The following is a 25448-nucleotide window of genomic DNA, read 5'->3' as shown; positions in this document are numbered from 1 at the left end:
CAATAAACATAATAACAAACAAACATATATATATATATATATATATATATATATATATATATATATATATATATATATATATATATATATATATATATATATATATATATATAAAAGAAAGAAAGAACACAGAAATATACAGAAATTATAGCTTTCCACAATGATTTCTTTCATAAAATTTCAACATAAAATAAGAACTCTGTGTGGTATGACAGGGATTCATATTTTCTTTTAGATTCAGAATACTTTACTAGTTTTATTGGCTTAATTTCATGTTTGTTTTATTTATCTTTATATGTGTTTCGTATGAGTTTATATGTGCAAAACTGTGCATTAACAAGCAAATTGTCTTTTACTGTAGGTCCACAGAGCAAGTATAAATGATCCACAGTTTGGACAATTTGATTGCTATCTATTAAGTATTGAGAAATGCAAGAGAAAAAAGTGTATGCAGTAAGTCTTTTGACTTGCTTTATTTTTCTGATGTTTCTCTCGCAGACTTTGATGAAAATGACGATGGGGAAGATCTCTCTCCTCAGCAGGTCTTTCACACAGCACAGATCGGCCTCCAGAAGACAGTGCTTATTCTAGGAAACAAAATCATTTTGCTCTTAAATATGCAAATAAAGATCACTATAAACAATGTTAAAAACATGAACAATTTAAACAAACAAAAAAAGTCACTTTCGTTTGAGTCATATTTATGGCACACCTCTCAAAAAATGTGAGATTTGCAGTGGAAAATTAGACTCATCTCCAGACACAATAGCAAGTGAAAAACAATATGCTGCCACTCATCTAACCACCTGATAAAACCCCAGCACAGCAAACTGCATCTGCAGCCATCAGGAGCCGTCTGTCTCCTACAGTACTTACAAACCACTGCAGATTCCCTTCTTTATCACACAACTGATGCTTATGGGTGTTTATCATATTTAATGTCCTCTGTGTAGGCAACATACATTATTTTAATGCAAACAAACATTCTAAATAAAATTCTTTAGTCAAATAAAGCAATTGTATCTCTTCGCATTTTGCATTTTTTAAGTTTTGCCCACCTGGGCTTCGAATGGAGGGTGAGAAATCTCACAAGTTAAAATAAAATAAAATTAAATTTAAACCCTAATAAGCAATAAAATTTGCGACCAATTTTTGCATTTGGAGCTCTATTGGACCCAAAGAATTGTTATTAAATAACTGTTGTCCACCCCCCCCCACCCCCCATTAATAAAGTATGGGAGAAATTACAATGTTTTACTATTATTTTAATACTTTTTAAATAAACAAAGATTTGAAATGTGATATCATGCTGAAACAAACATTCTCTTAAGTAAAGAAAGTCTCTTCTGCTTTTAAGGCTACATTTAATTAATCAACAATTCAATAAAAACAGTAATACTGTGGAAAATATTATTTAAATATGCAATTTTTATATATTGTAAAATATAGTTTTTTTCCTTTGATTCAACTTTGATTCAACAACAATAATTAAATATAAACTTTCAACTTGCGGTATATATAAATTTATATATGTTAGCGGGTCATTTTGCTGTGGTGGCCGCTGATAAAGAAGCAAGTATAAAGAAGGGAATCAGCTGAAGGTAAGTGAGTGTATATTCAAACTTAACCAATGAAAGGAGGGACTCTGACCATGCAACCCATATCCTAAGATGTCTTCATTAGCTTCCTTTTAATTCTACAGGTAAGTTTAAAATTAAATTTTTGATTTACAAATCATTAAATCATCTAGCACCTACTTATTTGTTCGATCTGCTCCACTTATATTCACCTACCAGAAGTGTTAGATCGGAAACTAAATTCCTCCTGAAAATACCCAGATCTGGGCTAAAATCAAGGGCAAATTGAGCTTTTGAAGTGGCTGGCACTCTCTATAAGCTCATCATCTGCTTTGTCTGTGTTCAAGTCTTGCTTTTAAACTAATGTATTCTCTGTTGCATTTAGGTTATAATAAATATCATGTTTTATCTGTTTTTTTTTCGTCTTTTTTAATCTTATTAGTCTTAAATGTACAGAAATTTGATTGTTTTTAAATATGGTTTTTAAATATAATACTGTTTATAATTTATATATATATATATATATATATATGTGTGTGTGTGTGTGTGTGTGTGTGTGTGTGTGTGTGTGTGTGTGTGTGTGTGTGTGTGTGTGTGTGTATTCATGAATTTATTTTTCAATCTATAATCTTATTTTTGATATAATTACAATCAATATACTATACATTCAGTATACAATAATCTGAGATTTAACCCTTTTAACACTTTTGGAATAATTTATATTTGCATAAAACCATTTATAAACTTGTAATCTCCATATTTAATTCTAAGAAAAGGAATATATAAGAATGTATATATTGAATATATACATATATATATATATATATATATATATATATATATATATATATATATATATATATATATATATATATATATATATATATATATACATATATATGTGTGTGTGTGTGTGTGTGTGTGTTTGTGTGTGTGTGTGTGTGTGTGTGTGTGTGTGTGTGTGTGTGTGTGTATTCATGAATTTATTTTTCAATCTATAATCTTATTTTTGATATAATTACAATCAATATACTATCAATATACAATATATATATATATACAATAATCAATATACATTCAGTATACAATAATCTGAGATTTAACCCTTTTAACACTTTTGGAATAATTTATATTTGCATAAAACCATTTATAAACTTGTAATCTCCATATTTAATTCTAAGAAAAGGAATATATAAGAATGTAAACAATACTCAGGGTTTTCAAAACAATGTAATGCAATGTAATGTAATGTAATGTGTATTGATATAACCCATTTATCATGTTTGGCCATACACCTAAAGTGCTTCACTATCATAAGGGGGTCTCTCCACACCAACAGTGTGCCGCATCCACTTGAATTAGTTAATTGTTTCATGATTTGATGTTAGATAGCAGGTGCACACTTTCATCAACAAAAATCAGTTTTAAAAGAGTGTTAGACATGAATAAGTAACTTGAAAAAATGTCTTTCAATAAAAGTAATTCATTAATTTTCCTCCAGCCTAGTTGCAACAGCAGAATGAACTGCCAACTACTCTGGCATGGTTTTACACAGAAGATTCCCTTATAGCACCATGCTGGGACATTAGACAGAAGTATGTACCAAATATGTTTTACTGATGTTATTTAAATTAAATGTATTAAATGTTTGCTTCATAGAAGTGCTCCATAAACACACACACACACAAGTCCAAATTGACCCGAACATGAAACAAATAATTTTAATGGTTATACTCATTGTCTTCAAAATAGTTAAATAATAAATAAAGAATAAATATGAAATAAATGATTTGCATTTTGATCATCTTAAAGCATCTGCAAAACCATACACTTATTTTAATGCATCACTTCCGTGTCAGAAGCACTATTAATGCATTAGGAGTGTTAATTTGTGTTTAGTCAGTGTTGAGTCAGTATATTATATAATCATTTTCTTTTTGAGTGCACAAACCCTTTAACCCCATAATGACAAGTGTGAAGCATTGCTTAACTCAGGATTAAAAGTGGCCATAACTAGTAGTTAAGAGTTTAGGACAGATGCCGTGTGAAAAATCGCACGGATGTCTTTGGGAAAGTGTTATTGCTCTCACTGAGTGGAAGCACTCTGAAATAAAATTGCTGGGCAAAACAGCGAACGCATAAATATCTGACAAGCCTCTTGAGTAAGCAGAAGAAATGACAGCACATGAAAAGCAAAAACATAATTTAGCTATTATTAAATTCTTCTGAAAAGAGCATTTATTACTGTACCTTGAAAGCAACGGCTTCTATATTTTCTGGGGTGATGCATTCATACGTGCCCGCCTGCTTTTCTTTGGAATAAATGATGGGCTCTATCTTCTGTTTCATGAGGAATTCATCTTTTGTCACAATGTCTGCGAAGAAGATGAATTATAAGTTATAAACAGGCATGTTAGGGAAAACACTGTGAGGATTTAAAGCATTGCGGCTGTGAATCAACATCGCATTTGTGAATCTTTTTATTAAAGTAATAACTAGTTGAAGATCCATTGCCATTAAAACTCCGCTGGGGATGTTTAGTCAAACACAAAAGCTGTGATCTTAACAACCAATTAGTATTTGCATTTCATTCTCACATTCTGAGACTTATTATTGAAAGAATCTGCTGATATGTGCTTTTCTTTTGTATATAAATCTAAAGCAATTTACTTGTATTAAATTTCTCTTTGCAAACTCTGAAACTTAAGCTGTTTCTTTGGCCATGGAGCTGTAAATAAGTAGCTGTATAGTAATTTAAACTGGTAAACTTTATTTGATGATGTTCTTGTTACACTCAAAAATATTTTTTTAAAACTTGTTCAAACTACTTAATTAAAATGAACTGAAACAACACAATTCTTGAGATTTCAATGGGACTACTTAATTGTTTTATGCTCAATCCAAATAAATGTTAAGAGTGTTAAGTTAACTTAATTAATTTGTGTTGGGACAACATGAATGAATTGTGTGGAACCCTGCTTTTTTACAATGTACAATGTAATAGTTACATTGTAACAAGGATTTAGGTGCTGAGTAATATTATTTAATTGCATGTACTTACTATTTGTTTAGGCTTAGAATGCAAGTTGTTTAGGGTTAGTTCCATGTAATCATGCAAAATTAATTGTAATAGCTATAGTAAGTACATGGAACTTCTTGAAGAAGGGCGCCCTATTTTATAAAGTAAATAAATTTATTTTTTAACTATCAACTATCAAAGAAATCATCAAGAACAAGAATGAAATTTAAATTCAGCATTGCCTTTTGCGTGAATTCCTATATTGGACTGACTGTTTCACCACTGAATTCAAGAACAGACTTTGGGAGACTCAGGTCTGTTTCCACCTAGCATTCACATGTTTTCAGTGATCATGTAACCGTTGTTCTTTAGTTTATTTATATTTAGTGGGACAATGTACAACATGACATGTTCTTTCAGAGTTAGCTATGAAGCTACTTTACATCTGTAGTCCCTGGGCATGAAGTCGTAACAAGTTTAAGAATATAAAAAATATAAAAAATAGTACAATATAAACTTACAGTACAATACATACAATACATAACAGTCAATAAAATGAAATTAAATCAGTGGTTGCATATTTCATTTTGCTTAAGCCTAACTTTAAGCACGGTTTTAAAAATATTAAAAGCGGTACTCTTTTTCTAATATACACTAATACTTTTATTCTATCTTTCTGCTACTCTGACTGAAAAAAACGGATCTTCAAACAGCAGTTATTTTAAGTATAACAAAACAATCACCTCTAACCGATGACCTAGTCTGTCATATATTGTCCTTGCAAACAATCACACATTGTTTGAGTCATGACCATTAGCAATATCGCTTTGACTTAACATGCTCTTCAGTGTGTCTCTTGAGAACATTTGTGTACAGATTTTATCAAAACCCTCAAGTCTCATTTCTCATAGGAATGCACAAGTGCAACTTAATGAAAAAAAATCCATGTTACACAGCTTATGAAAATGCATAAATGAAAAGAATATGAATACAATTTGTGACTTTGATCATAATGTGTTTTGGTACAACACACTGAAATATAAATATCCTGATTAGGCAAGCCTTCTAACAACGCATCCCTAATGATCACGTTTTGTCAGTAGAAGGATTGTAGATAATCTTTTCTTTTAATCATGTTTACCTCTGAAATTTGTCAAAAGTAGACAAGCTCAAAACATTTTAAACTCAATTCATATCTGTATTTAATGTCCTCCACTTGTAACTGAATTGCTAGAAATGATTCATTTTAAATATGATGCTTGTTTCCCATTTAAAGATCAATTAAAGCTTTGACAAATTAAGACAAATTTAAGATTTGTCACCTCATTTAGCTTGCTGTATCTTATACAACAGTTTGCTCTGGTTCTTAAATCTGTTCTTTTTTAGATATGCAATATTATACTATGGGAACTGCTGAAAGTAGTGTTTTAGACTGCAGATATGCAGTTTATTTATGAATAGAGTGCTTATTTGGAAATGATTTTCAATTATTTTAAAGTGAGCTCCAGCATTACAGCAGTGGTTCAGTGCTCATGAACCCACCAAGATCAGCCTTCCCACCAGCTCTGATAAATGTCTCTAAACAAAATATATAATTCATTTGGGTGTAACCAAGGGTCAATCTTTAGTCTTGTTAATCTATGATGTGTTCCAGAGCAAACAATTTTGGCGAAATAAAATATGCTCATGTAATTTAAATCTTGTATGTATTTTGAACTCTATGACTGACTGAAATGCTTGGCAAATTAGGTACTGGTGATTATAAAGTATGATTGTTTAGTAAATAAAATACGATATAACAATGTTTAAAAACAGAATTGAGAAACAATCATAATAATGATTGTGATTTTAGTGCAGGTTATATCGTTACATCATTCGACTGCCAGCAAAAGTTGAGTTCCACAGGAATAATCAAAATGTGATCAATCAAGATTTTATTTTACCCACTAAACATTTTTTATGTTTAAAAGATGTCTAATAGACATTCAAACAAAAATTGTTTGGCTAAAACAGTTGACTAAATTTGGGTTGGAAAATGTAATTGATGTCTAGCAATAGTCCAAAACCAGACTAGTCATCAATTAAACAGGAATAAATGACTATACATGTGAAGTCCATCTAATCTGTCTACTTGCTGAAGAGTCATTTTTTGGACTATTGTTAGATGTCTATTAGATTTCCACTGAAAGCTCAAATTTGAGCAATTTAACCTTGCTTAAACCAAGATATCGAAGTTTGGACATCTATTAAAAATTGTTTGTCTTTAAAATGCAAAATTGCTTTGTTAACCCTTGTGCACTGTTCAGATTTACTTCCCTTTTGTTATGTTAGAGATGAAAAAATTCACAAAATTAAACTGCTGTAAAAATGCATCAGATAATTATTTTTTGCAATTGTGTGCCATAAATCTGTTAATCAACCCAAGTCCTAATCAAAACTACAAATGTTTTTTGAAAGTTTACAGGATTTTAACTCTTTAATTGCCAAATTTACAAATGATGTCACTTATTTGGTAAAAAAAAACACACAAAATTATGTATTTTTATTGTAAAAATTAATTGTGGACTGTATTTTTTTTTTACCTTTTATCACAGTCTTAGACATGTGGATGATTAGTAACAAAATTGGCTTTGATGCATAGTTAGATTTCTCCCTAATTTACTGTTGGTGGCTATTTTTTCCCCATTGACTTCCATTGTAACCAAATTTAATGGTGCATAAATAGTCTTTGTTTTTACTTACTCCATGTAGTTCTAATAGCTGAGATTCATATTTAAATTTTATCAGACGCATCAGGGTAGTTGTGTAAAGGTCACTCTCACACACTCACAAACATACATAAACACAATTTCATTTGCCGTTATACTCCATATAAAATCCAGAAATTAAGCTTTTTGCACAGACCTATCTAAAGGATTAATGGTGCCAACTGAATATTAACAGTAAAAATGACCAATTTTACCTCTTCCCAACAGGGAAAACCACCAACAATCAAAAATGCATGATTATATGGTATTAATTTTATATTGAAAATGAATCATTTTGTGTTTTTTTTCACCAAATCAGTGACATCGTTCATGAATTAGGCAACTAAAGAGTTAAAATCCTGTAAATTTTCTAATCAATTTAGTAGTTTTGATTAGGACCGAGGTTGATGGACAGATTTTTTTATGCAAAAAAAAAAAAAGAAGAATATTAGTGAATCATTTAATATTTTCATCCACAACATAACAAAAGGGTAGTACATTTGCCCAGAGTGTATCGTTGAGTTCAAATAATTTTCTCAAAATTCGTGTCAATGTCAACATAAGATTTGTCTCCAAAAATCATTCCGCAAGCTGAAACACAGAAACAGTTGTGACCAAATTAAGACACAAAAATCACTCCAGAGTGGATAAAAACATCCCCAACAGCTCAAAATGGTTAATAATGTGTTGTTTCCATACATTCTTTAAATTAGTTATTTAATTCAACATCAGTCTTGTAAAGCAAAGTAGGCTATTCGACTTCACAATGGTAAATGGTAAATTTTTCAAAAAATAGAAAGGAAATCAATCAGAAAAATAACAAAAGTAAAAATAACAACAAACTAACAGTGTTTATTACTGTAGCTATTAGATCTCCATTCCCAATTAATAATTGATAATGTTTTTCCAAGTGCGTGCTAAACATAACCCAGTGAGTGGGCTGTTCCTGTGACATAACAGATGAAGTCATGGAACAAATTAAAATAAAGATCCTGTTACTACGAAGGATATGTCATATACATAACCCATAGTTAATAATAGCAGCTACTGTTTCTATTTACAGAAAAAAAACACCATCATCCTTCCTCCACAGTGTTCTCTAATATTTACAAACCATCTCCAGCCGTTTTACCTGGTTTCCATGTAGTGAACTCCATAGCACCTCCCAGATTCAGGAACTTCTGGACGATGGTTTTGGCTAGGATGTTAGGGGTGAAGAGGATGGGCCTTTTACGCTGGCATTGGTGTGGGGTCACTAGACTGTACGGGATGAGATTGAAGCTCTTGTTCAAGTCACTCTCTGGGTCAGACGTGTCTGAGGAATAGTAACAATTCATAGGTTATTTTAATTCAGTATTAACGCAATATATATATATATATATATATATATATATATATATATATATATATATATATATATTATATAATTACAGATTTAGTCAGAATTATTGCCTTTCTGTTAAATTGTAATTCTTTTATATTTGTAAATTTATTCAACTTATTTTTTAACTTTACTAATTTCTAACAACTGATTTCTTATATCTTTGCCATGATGACAGTACAAAAATATTTTACTAGTTATTTTTCAAGATGCTAGTATTAGGCTTTAAGGGCAATTTAAAGGCTCATCTAGGTTAATTAGGTTAGTAAGGGTTAACTAGGCAAGTTAAGGTAACTAGGCAAGTCATCGTGTTATAATAGTCTCTGTAGACAATTGAAAAAAAAATATTGCTTATGGGGGCTAATAATTTTGACATTAAAATATAAAAAAATACATAAAAACTGCTTTTATTCTGGTCGAAAAAAAAAACACAAGACTGTCTCCAGAAGAAAAAATAGTATCGGAAATACAGTGAAAATTTCCTTGCTCTGTTAAACATCATTTTGGAAATATTTGAAAAACTAAAAGCTATAAATATTTGGAGTTTGACCTCAAAAAAAGGGCTGTTTCTAACCAATAAATACATTTTTGACCATGACTTGGTCAAAATGTAGTTCTTGTAAATATTTCAAGATTTTATTTTCATGACTGCAAACAACAAAGAATTCTTCGAAACAAACAAACACAGATGATGGTGGGCAGTTTTACCCTCAGGCCTCAGTGTTTCAAAACCTGGTCTGGAAACGGATGAGGGATTTCCTCCATTGACAATGCGGACACGCTCACTGCTGTTCATCCTCTTGTACTTGTTATCCACCCTGCTGACAAACTGACACCAGGGTTCTCTTTTAATCTCAGCAGGTCTGTGCTCTTTTTTTATCAGCAGTAAGACCTCGGCACTATGGCAGGGTGAGCAAACTCAAGAGAACCTGTTACCTGTAATATCTGAGAGATGAAGACACTGGCTCTGGACAGACGTGGACTACACTTGGGGTCAGAAGATGGTGCGGGCTCGTCGGGTTGTAGGGGGCTCTGTGGGCACAATTGGGGAAGAGAGGCTTCATTAGAAGACATGAAAAATAAGATTTATATTACAAGCATTACAAGCAATGTGAGTTACATAATAATATTATTTTTCTTGATAAAGAGTAAAGTAACGCATCACTTAAAAAAATAAGTAATCAATTTGAGTAATATTTTGAAAAGGTAACGTGAGTTACTTCTTAGTTTAATTATTTGCTTTTAAAAAATAAATTGTTGAATTAAAATTAAAATCACAATGAATATTGCCGACAGTGAGAGAATGTGTTCATTATTTTTAATGCTCAGAAGAAAAGAATAAGAGGATTGTCTCAATGAACTGTGATTTTACTTAAGACAAATAGTACAAAAGTAACAAACACATTGCTTTAAACTTTTAATACAGATATATATGGCATGTACAGCTCTGGGGTCAGGAACATAACATTAAAATTATTATGTTTTATATGTGCTTAAAGGTAAATGAATGTGTAAGTTATACAGTGCATTGTTAATTGCAGAGTGCCTCTATTTAAAGGAAAAAGAAGAAAAAAAAACTTTCTGAAAGAGATCAAGCCTCAGATAGGTACTATAAAGTAATGCAAAACTAACTCAAAAGTAATGTAACCCATTACTTACTATAAAAAGTAACTAAGTAACGCAAGTATTTTTGGGGGAGAAACTCAATATTGTAATGCTTTACTTTCTAAAGTAACTTTCCCCAGCACTGGTTATGAATAATATAACATTTGATCATGTTTGATCAATTTTCCACTCAGTACTGAGCAACCCTGATGACCAACATTGAATTACCATAATACAGAAATTAGTCATACACAAAAATTCTACTACTTATGACTGATGTTATAAATAGACTTTTAAGCCAAGGATTATATCTTTATCAATAGTTTGATAAAGAGTTCCCTGTCTTTAAGACTAGGGAAGTCTCATGCATATAATAATATAATTCTGTGATTAAAGAGCTCACGATTGTTGCTGAATAATGCTGAAGGATTGCTCTGGATTAAAAGTCAAAATGTTGATGAATAATGTTCTGTTATTTGCACAGATGTATTGTCAGTGTTTTGTTCTGTTTTTATTCTAAAACTGCTAGAAGTCAATTACTTGCATTGTATGAATTGTCAACGATCACAATTTATTCTTTAATATCCTGTTAAAGAAAACCTTAAATTAATAGCAATTTTTAATTTGTATCCCTTTAAAGAGACTGACCGTGTGAGTGAGAATTTTTTATTTTTAATTAGATTTGAATTTATTTGTATATATTTTTATGTATTAATTACTAAAGTGTCTGGGCTGCATGGTGGCGCAATAGGTAGTGCTGTCGCCTCACTGAAAGAAGGTTGCTAGTTTGCATGTTCTCCCCGTGTTGGCGTGGGTTTCCTCCGGATGCTCCAGTTTACCCCACAAGTCCAAAGACGTGGTACAGGTAAATTGGGTAAGCCAAATTGGCTGTAGTGTATGTGTGTGGATGAGTGTGTATGGATGTTTCCTAGTTATGGGTTGCGGCTGAAAGGGCATCTGCTGTATAAAACATGTGCTGGATTGGTTGTGGGTTCATTCCGCTGTGGCGACCCCAGATTAATAAAGGGACTAAGCCAAAAAGATAGTGAATTAATTAATTAGTGTCACTCTTATGTTGTGCTCACACCAGATGCGGCATGCCTGAATAAATCATGTATTTTCTATGTAAATATACATGTGAACATTTTGAGTTTACTTGCTTCATTCGTGCATCAAATTCACTTTACAATACATTTGGATTTGCATCATGGGCAGGGCTTCTGTCCGCCCAGTGACTCTAGCTTCATTGCTAAATGGCTAACATAGATATTACTGAGAGACTAGCAGTGATTTATGTGCTTTAGAAAGCCTGAAAAACAGAGTAGATTCGTTCGAGTCCACTAGATACTTTTCAGAGGTGCACCTAGTAAAATACATGCTGCCATTTTGCAATAAAACTAGAGTCACCGGGCAGACAGAAGCCCCACCCATGACGCAAATCTGTGTCTTTTGCGACTTGAACTTCACACACGAATGAAGCAAATTTGACGTGCAAAAAAAGCAAGTGATCTCCAAATGTCAATGCATCTTCTTACAAGCGAATATCCTGATTATTTTTCATTTAACACAAGTTCCTTTTTACTTTAATAAATTAGCTTTTAAAAACTAAATTGCTGAATAAAAATTAAAGTAGTCACAATGAATCATGCAGACAGCCAGTGAATGTGTTCAATATTTTGAAAGAATCAAAGAAAAGGCAAAGGGGATTGTCTCAATAGACAGTGATTTTACTTAGGACAAATAGAACAAAAGTAACAAACACATTGCTTTTAACTTTCAATACAGATATCAGACCCCCTAGTTTTTCGCAATTCCGTGATCGCTGAATCCAATACAAAATCAACAAAAAGTCGCAAATTTTTGCAATCCTTCAGAATTCTTAATTAAATTCTAATTACTTTAATTTTGCAAATAAAGTAATTGCAAAAAAATGTAAATAAACTCATAAAACATCCAACTCCAAACCATTTCAAAAGTTCACACTTAGCTAATGATTTATAAAAGCTTGTTTGGCATGCTGTCCCGGGAGAGAGCCCCGAGCTCAAGGGATCCTCGAGCCCGGGGCTTCCTCCTGTTGGCAGAGCGAGAGGGGAGCCTGAGCTCGGTGGATCTCAGAACTCCCCGACTGCCGTAAATAAGGGAACAGAGGAGTTAGACAAATGCTTGATTGGTATACGTGTTGAGTGTCTTTGGATGGTAGGAGGAAACCGGAGAACCCAGGGATAAACCCACGCGGACACGGGGAGAACATACAAACTCCTCACAGAAACACCCATCGGTCCTAAGAGACCAGGGGCCTCATGTATCAACGCTGCGTACGCACAAAAACTTTGCGTACGCCAGGTTTCACGCTCAGAATCGCTCACGTTTGGATTTACTAACAATGAACTGAACGTGGGAATGTGCGCAGCTTCACGGCAGCTTTCTGACAGGCGTACGCACATTTTTTGTGCGTGTCTGTTTTATTTCCATTGGCGACTCCTAGAGGCAGTTGTGTTAAATTCTTCTCTACAAAGTGTCTGATCCTTGCAATGGCAGCTGTATGAGACGGGTTCATATAGTAGGTATGTAAGATTTCCATACCATACAGTTGACCAGCTAAACATTAAAGCGCAAATTGCAGCAGTCGCAATGTAATCTGAGCAATCTACCGCACACACATTGCTACAAAGACACTATCTGAAGATGAATTTGCATGCGTGAATCAGAAACATTTCCATTCAATAAATGTGCAAATAAAATATGATGCACAAACTTATTGATGATTCCTACTTGTCTTTCTCTTGATAAATAGTGGGCAAAATCTGATATGTAGTGGGGGGAAAAAGAATAAAGAATTTATCAGACGCTGGATTCGAGCCGAGTTGACGCTCGAATATGTCTGTACATGATTTCATGCTTCTTATGAGGTGCGCCACTGAGACCGCTTAGGGTACTGCAACATTTTTCAGTTATAAACCACACTATTTCTTTTTTAAATGCACTCAGTGCGATGTTCAGACCCAACTGTGTTAACCGTATCAGCTAAACTCCCACTCTATTTTTTTCTTTTGTTGTTAATTCCGGAGAACAAATTTGCAAATGACACCGCTTTTCTCCGGTCTACCTCCGAAAGCAGCACCTCCATTTCAAATTCTGTTCAAAGTTTCTCTTTTTGCTTGATTTTGCCGTTGCTTTTTCGTTGGGTTTTGCCATTAGCATAGTCATTAGCATATTCATATGGGGGAGGAGGCAGGGAGGGGTTTTGTGCTCGTGCATGTTGCGCTCAGTTTCACGTTCATTCAGATGTACAAAAGAATATGCGTGAGATTCGGCGTACGCAGTGTTTCATACATCTGAATTTTTTTCTGCGTACGCACATTTACAGCTTCGTGCGTACGCAATGTTTTAGTAAGATTTCCACGCAAGTCTTCGTACATGAGGCCCCAGGGCCGGCAGTGTTCTTGCTGTGGGGCTCGCAGTGCTAACCACTGGGCCGCCGTGCCGCCCAATCAGAGGTAAAGGAGGAGAATAGGGGAGGAGGGGGGTTTCTTCCAAAACAAAGATAAAATGAGCTAAAAACTGTGGTTATTTATAGTAGCTTAGGGCTCATATGATTGGAAGATAGCGATTAGCAAATACGGGACCGGCCGTTATAAAAAAATTTTCTCCGTGTGCTCTGGTTTCCCCCACAGTCCAAAGACATGCGGTACAGGTGAATTGGGTAAGCTAAATTGTCCGTTAGTGTATAAGTGTCCGGAGTGTGAATGAGTGTGTATAAATGTTTCCCAGAAATGGGTTGCAGCTGGAAGGGCATCTGCTGCGTAAAACATGTGCTGTATAAGTTGGCAGGTCATTCCGCTTTGGCGACCCCATATTAATAAAGGGACTTAGCCGAAAAGAAAATGTATGAATATTTCAGTTAGCAATTTATTGTTTAACATGACTTATAGACATTGCACACACAGCGCACGGCATGTATTTGAGCGTCTCTCGAAAACTGACAACTCACCTGCACCCTCAACGGCTAGCAGTCATTGACTTGCATTGTATGAATCGCCAACGATCAAAAATGATTCTTCAACATTCTGTTGAAGAAAACCCTACATTTTGAAAGTCCAATTGGTGGGTAAATTTATAGCAGTTTGTAATTTGTAGACAAACTATCATTTTAAAGAGACTGACCATGTGAAAGAGATCCTAATACTTTGTATTGTTTAATTAATTAACATTTAAAACATGAATTGTCCATTTAAAGATGATTTATTTGTATAAAGTGTATGTATTAATTACTAAACTGATAAACTGCTTCTTCAATTTATTTTTGAAGGGTCACTCTTAGTTTTCCATGCAGCAGATGCATAAAACAAACAGAATAAATTAAAGTCATTTTGTCATTATAGGATAAAAAGAATAAAACAGTGAGTTTCTGCCAAAGAACTAAAGTCATCAAAATAAGTAAATTATGACAGACTTTCTAGGTTCTATAAGTTACCAAAGAGTATAAGTCTATAAGTTACTGTCCCTGTAATTGCCTTTCAGTTTGTGCAGAATCAGTTTACCCTTATCTATGAATGTGAAACCCAAAACAAGATGCATTTCCCCAACAATCCATAAGGAACTGACCCGGATCACTCTCAGAGTGTCGACATCTTCTCGGCCTCCTCGACACATCAGCTTCTGAATCTTCACCAAGAGGAGCTGCTGGGCTCTGGGGAGGAGGTGACAGCTAAGTTCACTTAACAGCTTCTCGTCACAGTCAACAGACATAAAAAAATGCACACCCACGCGCTCACCAACACACTGACAGGCAATCTGCAGCAGGCAATAGACCAGTGTTCACACTTGGTTTGAAAACCGACACAATAATGGTCACTCATTTCTTCCTCACCTTGAGTAACTCGGTATGGTGCCTTTGTCCAGGTCCTTGTCTGTGAAAGGGTCGACACGGGCACACAGCCATTCGCATTTGTCTTGATGCATGGTGTCCAGAACATGGAGAACCTCGTCACATCTGACATTCAGCGAGCAGTTATCAGACTGGCTGGAGATGTTCAGATTGAGACGTATGTAGAAGGAGTCTCCAGATACCACTGTGCCGTCTTCAATATCCTTCACCAGCCGCCTGTAGCCTGGAAACGAGAAAGCGGAGGGTCAAAGCAAAGCAACCTATACTTATCATGACAAACTATATATAATGTGCGTCGTACATCATTTTCCAACCCAGGCTCATTGGAGATACGTGGCCAGGGTTACATATTTAAGAACTGTGAAATATGTGCCCGAGGCAATATATGCTTAAGGTTTTTGTCTTCACAAAATCACAAGAGGTTGCAGTGTACATATTTGACGTTATACAAGTGTACAAATACGTTACTTGTGCACGTTTTCTCAAACACACCATTTTTCATTAATCCACTAGAGGCCGCCAGGTACATATTTCACAATCTTAAATACTTTGCCGGGGCAAATTTTCTCATCCACCAGAGGCCGCTGTGTACATTGGTGCATATCTCAACGTCCTGCTCATGACCGTCTGTAAAAAGAAGCCAGTAGGCCTGTTGTGTGTGTATCAGCTTGCAATCAACTAAACCTCCCACCTTCCCCTTCCCTAAACGCAACCGTTTGTTTTTTTTAAAGAAAACTAGAAGAGAAAAGCCATCACAAACGCATGCTTTTACCACTATTTCACATTATTGTCACTTTTTTTTTCTTTTTACCTGTAACCATTCTTAACGGGACTCGAGGCTGACGCCTTATGTGGCAAAGCGGTCACGCCGAAAAATAAAGAGGCAAGCGGACAGCGGTATAGTGCAAAAAGCAACAGAATTTTTCAGAAGTGTCATTCAACCATCTACTTTTTGTTTTACATACAAAACGCAACCATACGTAGGCCCATGCACATATTTTGCAGTTCTCAAATATGCAGTCCTGGGCACATACTCCCAATGAGCCTGTGTTGCAATTTTTAAGAGTGAACTCAACAATTGGGGTTACAGTTAAAAGGCTAAATATAATGTTTGAATGTATTTGTTTACTACTTGCAGTTTAGTTTAATACATGCAAACTAGAGCATGTGTGAGACTCATGCTGTCTCAACTTATGCTGTCTTACTATTTGAGCACATGCACTTTGTTTAAGCAGCTGATTTGAGAGGTACTTCACCACTACTTTGCTCTGTTATGTGAGATTATTGTTTAATCATATACACAGAAATCACAGCATCTTCATAACAGACCATCACAGTTAAATTCTGGTTTAGTTTTTGTTAGTTAGTTAGTTGGTTGGTTGGTTGGTTGGTTGGTTGGTTGGTTGGTTGGTTGGTTGGTTGGTTGGTTGGTTGGTTGGTTGGTTGGTTGGTTGGTTGGTTGGTTGGTTGGTTGGTTGGTTGGTTGGTTGGTTGGTTAGTTAGTTAGTTAGTTAGTTAGTTTTTTTCAGATTATTTAGAAATAAATGTAAAACAGTTATTAAAATGCACATCTTGGTAAACTCTTAATGGGTTGTTCTTAAATTTAATGTTTTATAATTTCTGGATGTGCTTTTGGATTACAAGGAAGAAAAAAAACTGAATCATAAATCATTTAACCATAAAAATCTGAATTTCACAAATAATTAAATAACATTTGAGAAAAACTAAAATAGATTTCATCTAAATATCATGGTGTGTGATGGATAAACAGTTTGTGTTCATACCAAACAGAGCAGCACATTTGATTCAGATAGAGCCATAAGCCAAAAAGACCAAAGCCTCATGTTTCTTTGGAGTCTGAATGCATTATTTGGCTCCTACCAGGACTGTTTCAAAGTATTCAACTCCTCTAACCTCCCCTATCTGCAAATAAATCTTTTTAAAATCTTCTATTTAAGAGTTATTTAAGACTCACTGTCATAGCTGGATTTGTAATGAAGATGCACTTGTCCAGAACATCTCTGCAGGGTCCAGTGGGCTTCTTCTTTAGTGCTGGTGTCTAAAGACACACTCTCTGCTTTTCCATGAACATTTCCCTCCAGCTAGAGGACAAATTAAACCAAAAGGTTAATTCTACTTCTACTACCTCAATAGGTGTTTTGGTTGCAAACACAAACAGGATTTCTAGTAAATCTCACCATTAAAAGATGAAATCCGACTTTAACTCCAGCCAGATCTGCATCAGAGCCAGACTGGACAGAGTTCACGAAGATGCCACTATCATTTCCACCAATCAGAGTGATTTCAGACAAAAGGTTTTCTCCAGAGAGAGAAAGGCTCTGAACCGTTCGCAATGAGTTTCGTGGAGGGCCTGAGGTCAATGAAGGACGAAAAGGTCTAGAGAAGAAGAAAAAAAAAATCAAAGGAGTGATATTGTGGAGTCTGGATAAACTGAGATGACAGAAACTGATATTCCTTCCCTCTTAAGGATAGCAAAAAGTGAAGTGCTCAAAGAACCATTATAAAAGTACTCTAAGATTATAACTAAAATAATAAAACATAAAAAAAACCTCTCCAACGAGAATTTCCTGAAGATGTTATTGACTTGCTCCAGATCATACGAATCCATTATCTCAGACTGGTGGGAAGAGGAAGATGAATTGATGGATGATGGTTCATGGTCATCTGCAGAAAAGAAAAGAAAAGAGACATTTTTACAAAGACGAGTCACTTAAGTGTATGATTCAGACAGCAAGTGGGTGGAATAAATGATTTATGTGTGTTCATACCCATATCGGCATTGTCTCCACTGTCAGTATCTGCAGTGTCTGAAGGGAGTAAGCTGAAAGAAAGATACAGCACAGTCAGTTTTACTCTTCACTCCCAGCAACAAATTACTATCATTGCACTTTAGTTTCTAGCAATGCTAACTATGGGATTGTTGAGGAAATGCAAGGAAGTCTTTTCGGTGTTTGTATTATTGTCGTCGTTATGGCAACATTAGTTCAAACAGAACTTGTTTAAACAAAATGTTGTTAGACAAGGTTCCCGTTTCATGTAATTTGGATACACTGAACTACCCATTAAAATGAAGAATTATCACCCATGTTTACAATATAAAATTATTATAATAAATAATAAATAAATGAATAAAAATTTATATATTTTTTCTTATAATTGACAATGAATATAAATATATATATTGAATATAAAACACTTTAAAGAGATAGGTACAATTGTACAGAAACCTTTATGATCCGTCCATGCATGATCATAGAGATAACCAGATTATCAATAATTCTTGGTTAGAAATTGCAACAGTCGTAGGAAAGAAGGAAAGTTTTTGGTAAAAAGTTTGGAAAAACCTAAGACATAAGTTTGTTAAAGCAAAAAGAGGAAATGGCAAAAGTGGAGACCCAGGTACACAATTACAGAAATATGTTTCAATATGGTCATATTTTTACACTGATGTATATATTAAAATTTTGAGTTTAAAACAATTGAATAGTTACAAAACTATGATTAAGGAACAAATTATTTCTTTGATAACTGGAAAGGAATATTTGAACCTATCAGTTTACAATATACTTATGGTCTGTTTTCCAGACTTTATTGGCGATAACAGTCAGGAATTTTGGACCATTATTGACTTTTTAGCATACGAAGAGGACAAAAACTAGCCAGAGAGTAATGTGTGAACTGTGGAGTGGGCCAAATAAAAAATAAAAAGTCTGTATTTTTTATTAAGTGTACTTTTTTGCTTTTATTATTTCCATAATAAAAAATATTTTTTGTCATTAATATTTTAATAAACTTTAATAAGTAAAAATGTCCGAGAAATGAACAAAAGCATGTGATGTATCAAAGTTTGATAAAAAAAATCCTTGAATGGTTCTAAAAATCCTTATAATCATTAAAATAATTTTGAAAAATGATGAAAAATAATTAGTTTATTTTATAATTAGTTACTTCTCTGTTTATCCGTCTGACGTTACAGTCAGTATCTTTTGACCGCTCCCTGTCATTCAAAAGAATATCACAACGGCATTTACAAGTATAACAAGTATAAAAGCCTCGTCTGTTTTGTGAGGTGCATGCGAACTCAGAGGAGGTCCGCGATGCAGCGCCAGGCGAAAGTATAAATCCAGCTTGAGTCCAGACACTAGTCCTGTCATGTGCTGTCATGTATGTTGTTCTTGGCTCGAGTTTTCTTGGGTTGAGCACTCATTTCCTGTCATTATGTGTCTTTTGCGTGAGCGCTATCTCGGCCGCACTCAGGCAGTGCGCGATCCTGCTTAATGCGGGCACGAAGTGTGGGAGTATTTGCGACACATGCTCTCCTCCTGGTGTATGTGTTTGTTCTATCTGCAGCATGCCGTTTCATTCTCAGCATCTCAGTCTAGTTGGTTTCGGTTGTTGCTTGGATGAATGATAGTTGCATGTGTGAGTGTATGGACAGTTTTTATTTATTGTGTACTCGTGTCTTGCATTCAGTCTTCTGTTGGTGTTGTGTTTAGCACATTGTTTATGTGTACATGCGCCGCATGCTTTAGTGTTTCATGTGAACACACGGTTAATGACTTCTCTCATTGGCTGCGTGTTCTAATCTCATTTTATGTGAGCACATAGCTTATGTTGTTGGTGTGTCATGTGCTCTCCCGTCTATTGTCTAGTCCCACCCTCCTTGTTAACCCATTATTGGTTTATTATGTTCACCTGTTTGTGTGTTAATTACTTCTGCTTATATTCTCCTCATGTCTGCTGTCCTGTGCCAGTTTGTCGTCGTTACTCATCTTGCCCTGTCATGTCCAGCCTTGTCCAGCCCTGCTGCCCCTTGTCAGCCCAGTCAAGTTTTTTTTTGCCTTTTTGTTAATGTTTTGCCCCTTGAGGTAGTTTGTTTTGCTGTTTATTTTATTTTACTATTAATAAAAACCCATCATTTAGATCTGCACTTGAGTCCTCGTCCTTTTCCCTACACCAACTGTGACAGGTAAAACTTTAACATAATGGTTCATTAGTTAATGTCAGTTAATGTACTTACTAACATGAACAAACAATAAGTAATACATTTATTACTTTAATTATTACGTTACTATTACTTATTATGTTAGTTAATGTTAGTTAATGTTAGTTAAGTTAAATATCGTTACATCGTATTAACTGACAGTAATTAACTAATGTTAATTACGAAGCATTAACTAATGTTAACAAGCACAACATTGGATTTTAAAGGGCCGATGAAATAAAAAAAAGTTTTATAATATTATATTATATAAAGTTTTATACATTTTTTATTATTAATTTTTAGGCTATATCTATAAGCTAGTGTGCTCCAAAACAGTGACAAAAATTAGCATTTAGAAGATATAAAACTAAAGTAAACACGTGGATCAATGGTTTTATTCACATCACATCATAACCAATCAGATGCTTTCTATATCTGGCATGCCCCGCCCCCTTCAAGACACTTTTCATTTGCTTTTCATTTGATGCGCTTCAGCTTAACCACTCTCACTGGCAGAGCAGTGATAATACAAAACGGTATTGGCTCTTTTTTAAAAAGGGGAGGAGCTACACTATGTCCCACCATCTATTTGTGTTTCAGTTGAGATTACGTCTTCACTGGACCTTTATTAATGCACTAGTTAATGCTGTACTATGATTAATAAATGCTTTACAAGATTTTTCGGTAACACTTTACAATAAGGTTCATTAGTTAATGCATTTACTAACATGAACTTATCATGAACAACACATGTACAGCATTTATTAATCATAATTGGACATTTACTAATGCATTATTATCGTTCAAGTCTGTGCTTGTTAACATTAGTTAATGGACCATGAGTTAACGAACTAACAATGAACAACTGTATTTTTATTAACTAACGTTTATTAACATGAATATATACTGTAGTAAATGTATTGTTCGTGTTAGTAAATGCATTACTTAACATTAACTAATGAACCTTATTGTAAAGTGTGACCGATTATTCATACTTAGCTAATGTTAGTAAATACATTAACATTAACTAATGGACTAATTAAGAACTATTCTCAAGTGTTTCAGATTATTATTTAAAAATAGAGAATTTAACAAGGTTTGCAAATAAAACTGCTACACAACTACTGTAAACAGTCACTGGAGGTATTCCCTGTGATCTGTACGTTTCCCAGAGTGCTATTTTGAATTACCTCTTGTGTAGAGCGTCTGAGTTCTCTTTGATTCTTCTGACAATGGAGTGATTGTCCGGAGGCTCCGGTGCTGTGGACAAGATACTGTGATTGCGACTACGAATCTAAAGAAAGACAAGCACAGACGCAACGTTAGATTTCTGATTCTCTTAGAGATAAACAAATCAGATGAAAATAAAATGAATCACACATTTTTACTGAAGAGCTCGGCAGGAGTATTCATTGGGCTGGCATTGCTGAAGCCTGTGCTGTCACCGGCCGCATGTTCTGACAGATCTCCATTGGTGAAAGGCTGAGCTGTATGATGACAGATCGAATAAAAGAAAACTAAGCTCACAGGACAATCTCATGGAAAACATTTGGTGAGTCATAAGCCAAAATGTAGCCATATTTGAATAAAAAAAAAAACAAGAGGTCACACGGGGATATTGTCTGTAAGATCCAAATATAAGTTGAATGTCAGTTTTTCTTTTATATTTGAATCAAAATTTTCATTACTTTATTTTTCTCTAAAAACTCCTATTAGCAATTATTTGCAATATTATAGCAGATTTAAACATAGAGGTTTATTGTGGCAAGCTGAAAAGGTTGTGTCTTTTTATTTATGAACACATATTGTGGCTTTGGATCTCTTGAAACTACTCTACAAACACAGTTTACCAATAAAAATAAACCACACAACTTGTAAAATGAAGGTTAAAATATGAAAGCTTCCAACCAGTGCTGTGTAAACTATGGCATGCTTTTTATTTTAATAACGTTTTTGTGAGATGGCAGAGGACAAGAAACCCAGGTCCGAAGAAGCAGCTCACTTAAATGATCTTACTCGCTAAGGCTGCACAATATGTCGTTTCAGCATTGATATCGCAATGTGTGTATCCGCAATAGTCCCATCGCAGGATATTGTTACATGCTTGTGTCAATTATGCCTTGTCAATACAGTCTTCCATACATATCTCTTGTCCCTCATTTTTCTGTTGCTGTGTTTATTGAGTTGCGTTCAAAGAAAACCCTGTCTGAAAGTGTATTCTGTTGTTGCTGGTTTCGGTGTGTTCACGTATCCGTTTGCTTTTTATGTCATTACGTTTATCTGTTTCATTTAATTGTCCATTTGTTTACGAGGCTCAGATGAAGCGGACAGGTGAGCAGGTCACGTGACATACATATTTGCAATACATAGGACTACTCTTGTGTAGATAAGAGTGGAATAGTTAGGACTCAGAAGACCTCTTTTTGTGTTTATTTATTTCGTTTTCATATATTTAGTTAGTAAGATGCTTCTGGGGAGTTAGGCATTGTTTGGGTTTTTCTTGTCATTAGGGTTGCCCATGTCCCTTCTGCTTGCTCTCTTGTTTTCCCCCATCTTTTTGTTTGTCCCAAGATTGTATATATTAGTTTTTTTTTTGTGCATTGCATTCTTTTTCTTTATTTTTGATTAATTCATTGTTTTTGTTCACCTTGGAATTTGTGAATAAAAGTCACAGTTTTGGTAGATATTTTGTTAGTAAGTTTTGCAGCTTTGGTATATGTGCTTTGGTTGTCTTTTGCACTTCACTCACTGTATATATAGATTTATTTTAATTGTACCTTAAATGTCAAACCCCATTTCCAAACAAGCATTCGGGCACAAATAAGTACAACATTTGTAAGTTTAATGAAGAATAATTTTACTGAATCAAAAATTTAATAAAGACTATTGTCACACAACCAGCGATCGCTTTCCAGAGATCGCTGGATCTCACACGAACTCAAAACTACAATTCCGCATTTCCCAGGACTACGTTTTCACACATGCACCACTCCCAAACACGCACGCCTGTTCATTCATCTATCCTGATTGCAATCACCAGCTGAACCTTGTCACAGACTGACATCACTCCATACTTAAGCCACACATTCACGCTTCCAGTTGGCCGAGTCTTGTTTGCTTTACTGTGACATTACAACGCGTTTCCCTGTCTTGTTTTCTCCGTGTTAGACCTAAGCCTTGTCAACCTTGTTCTCTAGTTTAGCCCCCTGCCTTTCGACCTTTTGCCTGTATATCATTTATGATTCTAGACTGTCTATAGATACCCGTTTGCACCTGATGACCACTGCTTGCCTGACATTGAATAAAGCTGCATATTGGATCTTACCTTCTGTTGTGAGTGTCACTCCCCCCAGTCGTTACAGAAGACTCGGCACAGATGATGGATCCAGCGGGAATCAAAATCATGTGTCTCCGTCAGGAAGCCCGGTCAATAGAGGAGTATGTTGAGGACTTTATTAATCTGGCCCACCGTACCACCCTGAGTGAGGTATGCCTTAAGATTTTCTTTCATGGCGGACTGTCTGAGCCCCTATACTCCCAAATGCCACTGAACAATCCCCACTGCACCATCATGAACTATATTGATCTGGCTCTCCAAATAAGTGGATCTTCCTTCACCGTTGGTGAGGTGGAGGAAAATCCAAATAATCTTTTGGGGGGGGGGCTTTAGAGAGCAAGACCCGCTGGCGACGGGGCTTGCGACTCAGTTTCCACAGCCAGCTCACAAAATGGCCGTTCCCAGTCAGCCAGCTCACAAGATGGCTTCCAGTCCCAAGTCTGTTCCTGCCCCTGAAAGGCCATCTCCAGAGCTGCCAGACCCTCCAGTGCTGCCAGATCCTCCAGTATTGCCAGATCCTCCAGAGCTGCCAGACTGTCCAGTGCTGCCAGATCCTCTAGAGCTGCCAGAGTCACTGCCACCGCCAGAGCTGCCAGAGCCGACGCCGCAGCCAGTGCCACAGCCAGAGCCGACGCCGCAGCCAGCGCCTCAGCCAGAGCCGACGCCGCAGCCAGCGCCTCAGCCAGAGCCGACGCCGCAGCCAGCGCCTTAGCCAGAGCCGACGCCGCAGCCAGCGCCTCAGCCAGAGCCGACGCCGCAGTCAGCGCCTCAGCCAGAGCCGACGCCGCAGCCAGCACCTGAGCTTCCCGAACGGCCGCCGCCACAGCCTGGGCTTCCCGAATGGCCGCCGCCGCCTGAGCTTCCCAAACGGCCGCCGCCGCCTGAGCTTCCCGAACGGCCGCCGCCGCCTGAGCTTCCCGAATGGCCGCCGCCGCCTGAGCTTCCTGAACGGTCACAACTCCTCGCCTTGCCGGTCCCAGCCCGGCTCCTCGCCCTGTTGGCACCATCCAGACAGCTCACCCGGCCGGCGTCATCCAGACTCCTCGCTTTGCCGATCCCAGCCTGCCTCCTCGCCCTGCCGGCTCCCTACAAGCCTCCAACCCTGCCGGCTCCTCGCAGTACTCCAGGTCCTTCGCTGCCACACGATCCAGGACCACTGCAGCTCCACTCTCCAGGTCTTCCGCAGCTCCAGTCTCCAGGCCCTTCGCAGCTCCATGCCCCAGGTACGCCCCAGCTGCATGGTCCTGGCCCTCCATCCCTCCCCCTGTTCCGCCTCCGCTCCGCCTCCCACCTGAACAGTAGTGGAGTGTCTGGACTCCACTCTAGAGGGGGGGCTATGTCACACAACCAGCGATCGCTTTCCAGAGATCCCTGGTTCTCACACAAATTCAAAACTACATTTCCGCATTTCCCAGGACTACATTTTCACACATGCACTGCTCCCAAACACGCACGCCTGTTCATTCATCTATCCTGATTGCAATCACCAGCTGAACCTTGTCACAGACTGACATCACTCCATACTTAAGCCACACATTCACGCTTCCAGTTGGCCGAGTCTTGTTTGCTTTACTGTGACATTACAACGCGTTTCCCTGTCTTGTTTTCTCCGTGTTAGACCTTAGCCTTGTCACCCTTGTTCTCTAGTTTAGCCACCTGCCTTTCGACCTTTTGCCTGTATATCGTTTATGATTCTGGACTGTCTATAGATACCCGTTTGCACCTGATGACCACTGCTTGCCTGACATTGAATAAACCTGCATATTGGATCTTACCCTCTGTTGTGAGTGTCACTCCCCCCAGTCGTTACAACTATACAGTGGTATTTTACATTTCATTATTCAATTTCTAAACCTGAATATTGTTATTAATAATTTAATAATGTTAAT

The 25448-nt window shown here is 36.2% G+C and overlaps 1 protein-coding gene across 4 annotated transcripts in view; it reads right to left on the bottom strand.

Moving 5' to 3' along the window:
• The window catches only part of card11 (caspase recruitment domain family, member 11), a 76844-nt gene that overhangs the window by 7265 nt on the left and 44131 nt on the right, over positions 1–25448 (bottom strand). For all 4 annotated transcript variants that reach the window (XM_087244980.1, XM_087244981.1, XM_087244982.1 and 1 more), the window contains exons 11-23: positions 21603–21709; positions 21413–21516; positions 18007–18059; positions 17788–17902; positions 17416–17614; positions 17193–17319; positions 15200–15440; positions 14935–15019; positions 9661–9756; positions 9433–9553; positions 8476–8658; positions 3828–3952; positions 472–587 (exon numbers count right to left, since the gene is read on the bottom strand). In XM_087244980.1, the coding sequence (XP_087101106.1) occupies positions 472–587; positions 3828–3952; positions 8476–8658; positions 9433–9553; positions 9661–9756; positions 14935–15019; positions 15200–15440; positions 17193–17319; positions 17416–17614; positions 17788–17902; positions 18007–18059; positions 21413–21516; positions 21603–21709 (1672 nt within the window). The remainder of the gene's footprint in view (positions 1–471; positions 588–3827; positions 3953–8475; positions 8659–9432; positions 9554–9660; positions 9757–14934; positions 15020–15199; positions 15441–17192; positions 17320–17415; positions 17615–17787; positions 17903–18006; positions 18060–21412; positions 21517–21602; positions 21710–25448) is intronic.

The sequence above is a fragment of the Danio rerio genome, chromosome 3 (genome assembly GCF_052040795.2).
Source record: "Danio rerio strain M-AB ecotype USA chromosome 3, GRCz13ab, whole genome shotgun sequence".
Lineage (NCBI taxonomy): Eukaryota > Metazoa > Chordata > Actinopteri > Cypriniformes > Danionidae > Danio > Danio rerio.
This window is presented reverse-complemented; position numbering and strand designations above follow the sequence as displayed.